We start from the raw sequence: 10,945 nt of genomic DNA on the forward strand, positions 1-10,945 counted from the left end.
TTCATGTGTATTATGACTGGATTATCAATAACCACAAACTATGAACACAAATGCTGCTACAAATGTCGCAATGTGTACAGTTTTTTGCAAAATATCTACAGTACCGAACTACAACCCAAGAAAATACATCAAGATAGCAATCTGCAGTAGCAGTATGTCATGATGGCCTACAAGGGAGGGAGTTGCCCCTTCACGTAGCTCATAAGTTCTACGCTCCCCCTGCTGGAGCTCTCCAGAGACTACCTATCCTATTAACTGCTGGTGTTCAGATGCATTTATGAACATAAAACATAGGAAAACACAAACACACTTTATTGCAACTGCTGCAATTTTCAGTAAATGTTATAATCCTATACATTGAAATAGTTAGATATGAACATAAAATATAAAAAGTACTCAACATGAGGCCATTAAACATTACTCTACTGCCAGTCACTATCTGACTTGCTAATAATGCACATTATTCCATCTGTCACACATGCCTGCCATTCATTTTACCAAAACACATATGAAGTAACATATATTTTTCAACATGTGAAAAATGTTTGTGTAGATTTGAATCTTCAATCTTTAAAACTTTTAATCCAACTTTGACTCATCTCCTCATGGTAAGATGATACATGATCAACAACATTTTATGACAGCGATTAAGACAAATGGCTATGTTGTCAGAATACATCAAATGTTGTGACAGCATTAGCTTTAATGTGTTTTAAAATGGGACTACACTTACTTAGCACAGCCTCCATCATTTCAATCATCCATATCAGTTTGTAACGCTGGGGGTGACTTCATTTATTTAGTATTAGATACTTTCTTCAAGTTATAAAATTAGTTTACTTGCAGTCCAATGCAGAGGGAGATGCCTAATGTTTGAAAGTATGGTAGTTCTGATAGTGCTACCACAGGAGTGAGACCACAGGGATTCATGTTCACTTTAATTCTTTCAAAGATTCTTTAGTTGAGACTCTTTGGCTCTTGTTGAAAGAAGCCATCGTGCTATCTCCTTCAGTAATTTCTGAATCTGAGCTCCACGGGTTCCATCCACACAGGACAATGGGAATGGTGTATCCTCGAAACTGAAAATACATACCACAGCACAATGGTCAATAATAGTCCATGATTATGATACGCATACATTCCTTTGTTTTGTGTGTGTGAATATTAAGGTGCATGATGAAGGATTACCTGTCTGTTCATGAAAATATATATGATGGGGTTGTAGACGGTGCTGCTTTTAGCCAAGTAGAGAGGTATGGTAGCGCTGATGGGGTCAATATATAAACTTGAGTCAATTATGACAGCCAGTGCCATGGAAGCATATGGCAGCCAGGTCACTAGGAAAGCCAACACCATCACCACTATCATACGTGCCACTTGCACCTCCACACGATTTGTGCTGCCAGCATCAGAAATCTGCAGTTTGGTCACCTAGGACACCAAAATACAAGCAAAAAGACTTTATTGTGAGCTTAGTGCAAACTGCCAAAATACACATGCCCAACTTTTACATTGCTTACCTGGTGGAGGGTCCACAAGAGTCGTGAGTAAGACACAATGATAATGGAGAAGGGGACGGCAAAGCAAAATGAAAAGTATATGATGATGTAGGACATGTTCCCGACATCCCGGCTGTACCAGTTAGGAGCGCAGGAGGTCTTCACGCCCTCCAGCTCATAACTTCCCCACCCAAACAAAGGTGGAGTGTTCCACACAAACGACCACAGCCAGGACAGCAGCACTCCAGCAACAGCGTGTCTGAGGACAACGGAGATGGCGTGTCACATGCTGTTGAAGCAATTAAAGTTTTGTATTCTGGGTGAAGCTGCCAAGTGAAATATTGATGGTCGTTACTGTACCTGGTCTGGAACAGGACAGCACCCATGGGATAGCACACCACTATGTAGCGTTCAAGAGAAATAACTCCCACTGTGCACAGACCTGCTATACCTTAAAAATAAAGGTATAAAGACAAAATTGTTTTTTTTGGGGAAAAAAATATCTTGCTACTTAGATTTGCATCAATTTTATTGACAATGCAAATTCAGTGGTGGGAAACCAAATGTACTTAAGCACTATGCAATAGGTACAATGAGTACAATTTTGAATATTTCTATTTTATGCAATTTAACATTTCAGAAAGAAATATTGTACTTTTTAATCGGCTTCATTTATCTGAGAGCTATGAATACTCATTACTTTTCTCATAAAGAATATTCTATGAGACATACATGATAATCTTTGAAAATATGAAACACTGTTAAAAATGTACTGGTTACAGGCATTTTTTGCTTGTAACACCTTACATCAAAGCATTAGTTATGGCTCCTTCTCACATTTCAAATGTCTATCAGCCTCCTACGAAAAGCTTCGGACCCCCTCCAAAAAGCTTTTAGTAGCTTATGTGTGATTCCCCATTTCACACAACCTACATATAATCATTGTGCCTTTTGAAATTGTGTTTAATGATACAATGATGACGTGTGAAATAAACAAAGCAAAATGAGTTGTTAGCAGTTCCACCAAAGAGGGATTTCCTTTATACCAAACGTCTTAGGTGACATGATTTAGTCCAAAAAGCCACAATTATTAATAGGTTCACATGCACAAAAAAGCAGAAATTAGACAAAAGAAGAAAAAAAATACAAATTTGTGTAATAGAGGGTTTTTCTTCTTCTTTTTTCAAACTCCATTAATCATCTCCCGACATCCCCGAATTTATCTCGGGCCCTATAGGGGGCCCAACCCTTATAGGTTGGGAACCACTGGACTAAACTATGTAGGAGTATGAACTAGCTCTACCTTAACCAGCTACAAAATGCTACCTGTGCATTGATGCATCCCTAACAATGTAATGATGTAATATGATACTTTACTAACAGTGTATTTTTACTGCCTTGTTAATTAACTCTAAAACTAAAACTAAAAACTATAAAAATACATTTTTTTTTTACTTTGACTAAATCCACTAAGTATCCCTTCCCCTCTCTGCAAATTAGATCATACCAAGTTGTAAGTAACACTTTTATGTGAAAACTCCTCTTTCAGACAAAAAAAACAAGTGTACATGGATGCACTGACTCACCAAAAAAGGAAACAGCAAAGGCCTCTAACACACAGCCCACACGTCCCAGGCTAAAGTATCCCATGGCATTGGTTACTGTGGTGGGCAGACCTCCAAATACAGCACAGCCCAGATCACATATGGCCAAGTTCACCAGGGCATAGCTGAGTGGCTGCCTCAGCTTTTTGTGTCTTATTGTCACCACGATCACCAGGACATTGAGGGTGATCCCCGCCACAGAGAACACCCCCATGATAACGGCCAGTACTGTGTAGCCATTCCGAGACATGAGCTCTGTGTTGACTGAGCTGTGAGATGATGAGGAGTTTCCATCATGTAGGTGCTCCATCTTGCTCAGTGTAGATTAGATTAGTGCTCTGACTTGCTCCAGGTGGGGAAATGAAGAAGTGCCAGCAGCCTATCTACAAACCTAACTTACAACAAATCCATCTCAAGTTCAGAATATCCACAGGTGAAATACAACAGTTTCACACTATACTAAAACACAAGAAAATCAATATGACAAAAAAGTAAATTTAGTTATCCAACAATATCATCAACCAAGGAAGTCTCACTCTCCAGGTGCTTCATGTTTTCTGCTCTGGTGCATCTCAAGAGAAGAGAGGTAGATGGGACTCTCTTAATAAGCCCAATAGGCATTTAATTCTTGAAACCTAAACCTGTAGATCCGGATTGTGAAGACAATAATTCAGTCTAATAACCTATAAGACGGCACTTTCCGTGATTGCTGGGTTTGCAGCTGTTTCTGAGTAATGAAGCAGTAATTCAGGAGCACAAGGTGGGTTTGTGATCAGAATTATAAATGCATGCCTGCTGGCACGCATTTTTGTATTCACTGAATTACTCAGTACACAGTGGCTTAATATTAATTCTCTGCAGTATGTCACTTCTTTTGGATTAGCTAATCATATCAGCCAAACAAACGGAATAGGGTAACTGTACATAGATGATTATTTGTATTTAATCAATCAATCAATCAATCAATCAAAGTCAGCTTTAGAAAACGTAGCTACTTGAGCCTCAGTTCAGGCTCTGCGTCTCTGACCTGGGCTCCAGCTACTGTCTCTAATGTCTCTTAAAATGGCAAATAAAAAGCTCATTTACATTTCTTTCCTTTTAAACAGATCTCAGAATACCATTTCTGCACTTTTTTCTTTTCTTTATTTTCTTTTCTTTGTATGCTATCGTTAGAAAAAAAATTCACTTCTTTGCCTCAACAAACTATTTGAAATGAGAGTTTTTGGTTTTCTGAATAAAAGGTTTGGGAGTTGTAACTAACCACCCTGTCATTATTTAATAGATAATTTATAGATCATCATAAGTCATTAATAGGAATTAGGGTTAATAGGTGGCAAGAAATGTCTTCACATGGACACATTTTATATTTAGCTCTTTAATAATTTGGATAACCCTATTATTAGCCTTTTCTGGAGAAAGAAATGCACCAAGATCCATGTATTAACAGTTCAATAACTGAGCAGACAACTTACCAGATAGACTGAGAAGGATAATCACCCAGAGAGATTTTTACCAACCTGGCAACCAAACAGTTGTGCAAGTTATCAAGCCAAACAATGTGCACCTCTAAACCATCCTGTCTTTAACTATGCCTTTTTTTGGTCCAGAAGAAAGAACAGAGCCAATTTCAGTCTTCCTCTGCAATTTTATTTAAAAAAAACCGGACAGTTCATTTATCCTCCCAGTCACGAGAGGGCAGTAAAGACAGCTGCAGCGCGCATTAAAGCAGCTGAGTTAGGTCACCGGCGGTGATCAAGTCCAGTCAACATGGATGCCTTCGTGAAGAAAGCAGCCCACAATATAGAAACGCGAAAACGGACCGATGATGTGATCCTGTCGGAGGGAATCGACTTCAGCTCCCTGCTGCTGTCCCAGGCCGTGCTGGACGGACTGTCCTCCGCAGGCTTCCAAAAACCCTCCCCGATCCAGCTTAAGGCGATCCCGCTGGGCCGCTGCGGACTAGGTGGGTTCATGAAACTGCGTGGGACGCTTCACATGTGTTAACGTTATCGGTTTCATAGCTTACGGATGCAACAGCAGAAACTCTACAGACTGACTGGATGTCCCCTCTGAATCTGCATGCTGCAGACTGAGTCAATGGAGTATTTTTAGTGCACGGTAGCACCACTTCATACAAATTAAACTCTTTGCAAAACTTAAGACATCAGTGTATTCACACTGTGGTATGAACCCACCAATACCGTGTGTCACTCTCCGATGTAAATCGAGTGCAGATTTGAGTCACGCATGCGTCACTTTTCAAAGTAGTTACACGATGCTACTGAGAGACTTCTGTAATATCAGGCTCGTTCGAGATGAACTGCGCCTCGCCTGTAAAGTGGACGAGAGCAGGCGGCAGCAGCGGGGGGCGGGGACAAAAAGCTGCGGTAAAGTCGGACAGTTTCCAGCCGATTCCAGCCGCCTTCAGGCTGGACAGGAAGTGACAAAAACACTGTGGTGCGATTTCGATTTAATAAAATATAATCAGACCCACATTCAGCTTGGACACAGTCTCCAGTGTGTTTAATTATGACAGAGTAGCTGTCAAAGTGCTCTACATGAGATCTGTTGCAGATTTTAATAACAACACACTGGAGATGATCCGTGATCTGATCCGATTTAGTCTCTCTCTCTAAACGTCTCTATCAGCCACAACATGTGTTCTGTACAGAATAAGCTTTAAATCAAACAATTAGCAATTAAAATCCTCGATTCAAAAACAATAAAAATATTTTATAAAACGTCATCATGTTGTTAACCAATTAGGTGTTAAATCAGCTGAAGCAGGCGTTTCCCAGCATGCTCTAGGTCCGTTGGCTCCGCTGGCTCTTGCAGTTGGTGAAAAGCAACTGCGCGCTGCGTCTCAGAACTGCGGCCGCCTTGCTCTGTGAGATTCCGTTGCCAGTGTGCATGACGTCAGGCAAGTCGGGATCAAGTCGGAAACAAATCTAACCGGCATGCAACGGGCGCGATCGCCGGTGATCGATTCTGCGCAGACCTGGCTCATCTCGAACGAGCCTACTAATACAGCATAAAAATGGACACACTTAACGAAGTTTGTTCACTGCTGGCTACAAGTTAGCAATAGAACATAACCGAGGCTGTCAGTTGAATGGTGATTTGAGCTAACGTTAGCAATCAAATAACCATAGGTAAAACGTTTTTGAAATGATTTCCATCTTCAGTTATTGTTTGTAATGACAAAAGTTTATTTCATGGATTTCACAAATTTCAGTATGACGTATGCCGTAAACCTTTTAAATCTGAGCATGCGCGACTCAAATCTGCACTCATATCGGAGAGTGCACTCCTATTAATATTGACATGACACAATAATAACAGGTTGCTTTTAGGTGACTGATCCTTCCCATTAGGCATACTGAATAATTTAAAAGTTAACGTTATTGCTAAGTCGTTTTTTATCAGGCTGATAATGAGATGACTGACAGTGCAGGCTTGTTCAGTCAAGAGCCAAGAAGGTTGACCGATTTAATCGATCGACAGTATAATTGGCAACTAACGTTCTTGTGATTCGTGACATAACGTTGGAGGATACATGCGGTATGCAGCCTCATGTGAGCAATCGGAAACCCTGTTTATTTACTATTTAAGCAAAAAAGCCAAAAATCTACTTTTGTTCTCCATTGATATAGTAGACTCAATAACTTTTAGTTTTGGACTGGTGCTCGGACAAACCAAGCAATTTGATGTAGGGCTTGAAACTATTTTCATTATTGATCATTGTGATTATTTAAGAGATATGTCTTGCCTGAAAAACCGTCAAAAACAAAGATATTTCATTATAATATCTTATAGCTTATGACAAACAAAAGTAAAAAAAAACAACAACCTCATTTTAAAAACTGGAAAAAGTTTGAAATTTGTTTGAAAAATGACAAAATCTGTTGATTGATTTAATAGATTTATCCATTAATGTTTTGCAGAGCTAATCGTGTTGGAGCTTGTCAAACGTGAACATTTGCTGGTTGTCATATGTTCTATTTTAGAAACTCAACATCTTCGGGGTTTTGGACTGTTAGCCAGACCAAATGAGCAGTTTAATGTAGACTAGCTATTAGTTTTTCTTGATTCAGTTATTGTTTTTTTTTAACAATTAATTGATAATCCTTTTCTCTATAATAAATGCTTGGGATACGGTTAGATGATCAATTTAATTGATTTATGAATAATCAAGTAATTGTTTCAGCTTTTATTTGATAACATCATGTTGTGCTTTATCAGAATCAGAAATACTTTATTGATCCCCGAAGGGAAACTCTGTGTTGTAGTTGCACAATATTATAAATAGAGTAGAAATAAAGAAATATAAGGAATTGGATACGTACGGTATTTACATAAAGGAATGTTATTATACATTATTTACATAATTCACATAATTAAGGATTTGGAATGGTGAAAAGTTAAATAATAATAATAATAATAATTGTGGTATTTGAGATTGCACACATGTCAGGCCAGTGTTATTGCACAAAACAGATAATACAGATAGGAAACCTTGATGGGCATTTTTCATAGAGAGGAAACATTTAAACAATCAATTAGTTGACAGAAAGGTGTTTTAGTCAATTGCTCGTTTAACTTTTTTTCTTTTCAGCAAACAGGCCAAAAATTTTCTGGTTTCAGCTTGTTAAAGGTCCCCTGACAAGGTGCTCTTTGGAAGTTTTTATATAGACCTTAGTGGTCCCCTAATACCATATCTGAAGTCTCTCTCCAAAAATTCAGCCTTGGTGCAGGATTACAGCCACTACAGCCAGTCCCACACTATTCTTCTAGACGGACAAAGCAGAGAAAGGGGAGGTGACCTTCCAGAGTCCAGATCGGCCCATCTGAGCTTTAATTTTCTCAAAGGCAGAGCTGAATACCCAGGGCTCGGTTTACACCTACCCCATTTAAAAAGTGTTTCTAGCCACTGGGGGACCATAGGCAGGCTGGGAAAACTCTTATTAATGTTTAAAAAAAACCTCCAAAGCTAAATTTTCATGCCATTGGACCTTTTTTAAATGTGAAGATTTTCTGCTTTTCTTTTAGATAAAATATTGAAACAATTTGTTTCCGACGCCCCTGACTTCACACTTAATGTATGGGTTTAATCCAAGGTTGATATACCCATTGATGCCTCCAACCCAATACAATGGAGGCAAATTTAATTTTGTGCTCACAGCATTGAAAATTGACATTTAAAAAAAATCTAACAACAACATATAGTACCATTCCAGAAATGGCGCCCCTGGTTGTCTGCATAATCCTCTCTCAGAGCACGTTTTCTTAGTGACTTTTTTCGGTATGAAGTATTTCCATAGACAACATTAATCCTGGCTGATATTTCAGATCCTGGCAAAATTAAAGCAACACTGTCTGCATGGCTTTTTTAAAATCTGGGTGAACTGACTTTTTTTTTTTTACTTTAAGCTGCACCATGAAGGCTAGCATGACCATTATGATCATTTTTGTGATCAAAAATGATCCACCTTGATTCTAAATTGTTCTTCAGGAATAAATTTGAATTGTTTTACTTTCAGGAACAAACCAGATATAATCATCAGTCCTGTATAGGAGATGTACCTGTAGTTACTTTCCTCTGCAGGTTGTCTGTGTAACGGAAATGCTCTCCCCTGCAGCTGTGGAGCAGAGAGCGGTTAATCAGCGTACTTGAAGTAAACACCTCTGATTGGTCATACAGATTAACTGGGAATAAGAAACACTTGATTCGATGCTGCAGGTTGGGCACTCTAGATGGCGAAGCATCAATTTTGCACACAATCAAGTTTAATTAACTGTGGAAGCCCAAATTGTGTTTGTGATAAGTCAGACTAATTTTGCAGCCTCTCATTGTCCATGCGTTTTTTTTTTTCTTTCAGATTTGATTGTACAGGCCAAGTCTGGCACGGGGAAGACATGCGTGTTCTGCACCATTGCCCTAGACTCTCTGGTCCTGGAAAATCCTGCAACTCAGGTGAGTAGATTCACTCCAGTCAAGGTGATTGGTGGAATATGGAGACGTGTATCTTCCCCCATTCTTTTAATCTTAGGGATGCATAAATTAAATTAAAAAAAAAAGTAATGATCAGTCTTCTAATGAATAAAAAAATCTGAAGGGAAAAGAAATCTTATTTGAAATTTACCACTGCTCATTTTTTCCAACAACAGATGGTCATGAGAAGTAATCACTTTAGTTTTCAGGGTCTTAATCTGATGAGTTTAAGCAGCTCAGTGTCAAAAGTGTAAATGAAAAGAGAGCAATTATTGATAAAGAAGAGGCACAGGTGGTCTTATTGAAGAACTGGCTCCATTCAAGTACAATCCTATAAGCTGCAGGGTCTTGCTGATTGAGAGCTACGCCACACATGCTTATCTGTCCCCAATTAAATGTAAGTGGTGGTTGACCTTTGAAGTTTCTCCACAAACAATCTTTTTTTCCTCCTGCAGGTTCTTGTCCTGGCTCCTACACGTGAGATAGCGGTGCAGATCCACTCAGTGGTGATGGCCATAGGCTGTGCCATGGAGGGCCTCGAGTGCCATGTTTTCATTGGGGGCAGGCCTGTGAGCCAGGACAAAACCCATCTGAAGAAGTGCCATGTAGCTGTGGGCTCACCCGGTAAAAGGCCGATGAAATACAGTCCCTGACAAAAGTCTTGTCGCTTATCTATTTTGTAGAAACACCTGCTATTAACCCGACTTTTAATTAATCAATTGGTGTAAGAAATGGCTCTATGAAAAGCTAAAACCCTCCCAAATGATGTTCAATGCACTGAATAAATTAGTTTCACTAAAAAATATTTATTATTCAAACAAGACAGAAAGGTCAAATTTGGCAAGACAAATTTTGTCGCCTATACATAAATTGAACAAATTTACTACAAACTAAAATATGTCAGCAAATTAAATAGTGGTGCTGTGAGATCCAAATTTAATATCTTGAATGACTCCATGAGCTTGAAGGACGCATCCATGCGGTTTGGCAAGATTCATACAATGTCTTGATGAAGTCATCAGGATAGCTAGAAAAGCAGTCTTGCATGCCTCCCAGAGTTCATCATATCTTTGGTTTGGTCTTCCATGCTTCCTCTTCATCCTACCCACATATCTCAATGAGTTCATGTCTGGTGACTGGCCGCCAATCCTGGAGCATCTTGATCTTCTTCTGCCTTGAGGAACTTTTAAGTGGAGATGGAAGTATGCGATTGAGCACCGTCCTGCTGCAGAATTTGGCCTCTTTTATGGTTGGAATATAAGAGGTAGCTAAGATTTCTTGGTATTTGAGACATTATGTGTTACCTTCCACCCTGCGATCTCTCGCACACCCCCATACTGGATGTAATCCCAACTATGATTTTTCCACCACCAAACTTCACTGTTTTCTGGGTGAATCTTGATCCATGCGGGCTCCGTAGTTTTCCTGCAATATTTGCGGCAACTGTGGTGTAATTCAACAGAAGATTCATCTGAAAAATCCACTTCCTTCCACTCTCCACGTCCATCCTTTAGCAGGCTGTGGGCCTTGGCAAATGCCACACGGTTTTTCAATTGTCTTTTGTTTAGTGCTGGCTTCTGGGCACTGATTCGAGCATGGAGGCCATTTCGACAGAATCCGACAAACCGTTCTGGTTGACACAGGACTTCAGGGGACCAGGTCTGGTGGAGCTCTGCTGCAGTGGAAATGGGCTGGCCTTGGATTTTCGAGCCAACAAACGGTCCTCTCAAGCATTGTCTTGCGGGGTGTGCCTGACCTGGGCTTGTCAAAAACAATTCAATTCAAACAATTCTTCAAATGTTTTTTTTTATCCTCTGTACTTGACGCCGAGACTCATTGAAGTTTCCCGC

At 39.6% G+C, this 10,945-nt stretch overlaps 2 protein-coding genes across 3 annotated transcripts in view; one reads left to right on the plus strand and one right to left on the minus strand.

Annotated features, from left to right (window-relative positions):
• Positions 1-608: 608 nt before the first annotated feature.
• On the minus strand, positions 609-3,413 carry parapinopsina (parapinopsin a). Its single transcript, XM_032521170.1, has 5 exons — positions 3,086-3,413; positions 1,860-1,950; positions 1,521-1,758; positions 1,189-1,431; positions 609-1,079 (listed from the first exon to the last, which is right to left on the minus strand). Exons 1-5 carry the CDS (start codon positions 3,411-3,413, stop codon positions 933-935), a joined length of 1,047 nt encoding a protein of 348 aa, XP_032377061.1. The 3' UTR covers positions 609-932.
• Positions 3,414-4,811: 1,398 nt separating this feature from the next.
• ddx20 (DEAD (Asp-Glu-Ala-Asp) box polypeptide 20) overlaps positions 4,812-10,945 on the plus strand; it is a 13,721-nt gene continuing 7,587 nt past the window's right edge. Inside the window, exons 1-3 of one of the 2 annotated variants that reach the window (XM_032520881.1) lie at positions 4,812-5,066; positions 8,983-9,077; positions 9,551-9,719. In XM_032520881.1, coding sequence (XP_032376772.1) covers positions 4,871-5,066; positions 8,983-9,077; positions 9,551-9,719 — 460 coding nt within the window. In that variant the 5' untranslated portion in view covers positions 4,812-4,870. The remainder of the gene's footprint in view (positions 5,067-8,982; positions 9,078-9,550; positions 9,720-10,945) is intronic. The other variant, XM_032520880.1, reaches the window with a different exon arrangement.

The sequence above is a fragment of the Etheostoma spectabile genome, chromosome 7, assembly GCF_008692095.1.
Source record: "Etheostoma spectabile isolate EspeVRDwgs_2016 chromosome 7, UIUC_Espe_1.0, whole genome shotgun sequence".
Classification (NCBI taxonomy): domain Eukaryota; kingdom Metazoa; phylum Chordata; class Actinopteri; order Perciformes; family Percidae; genus Etheostoma; species Etheostoma spectabile.

Coding starts and splice junctions, on each gene's coding strand:
- parapinopsina (XM_032521170.1), bottom strand. CDS start 3,413: ATGGAGCACCTACATGATGGAAACTCCTCATCATCTCACAGCTCAGTC. Junction 1,432..1,520: donor TCTTGTGGACCCTCCACCAG/GTAAGCAATGTA, acceptor TTGGTGTCCTAG/GTGACCAAACTGCAGATTTC. Junction 1,080..1,188: donor ATATTTTCATGAACAGACAG/GTAATCCTTCAT, acceptor ATGTATTTTCAG/TTTCGAGGATACACCATTCC.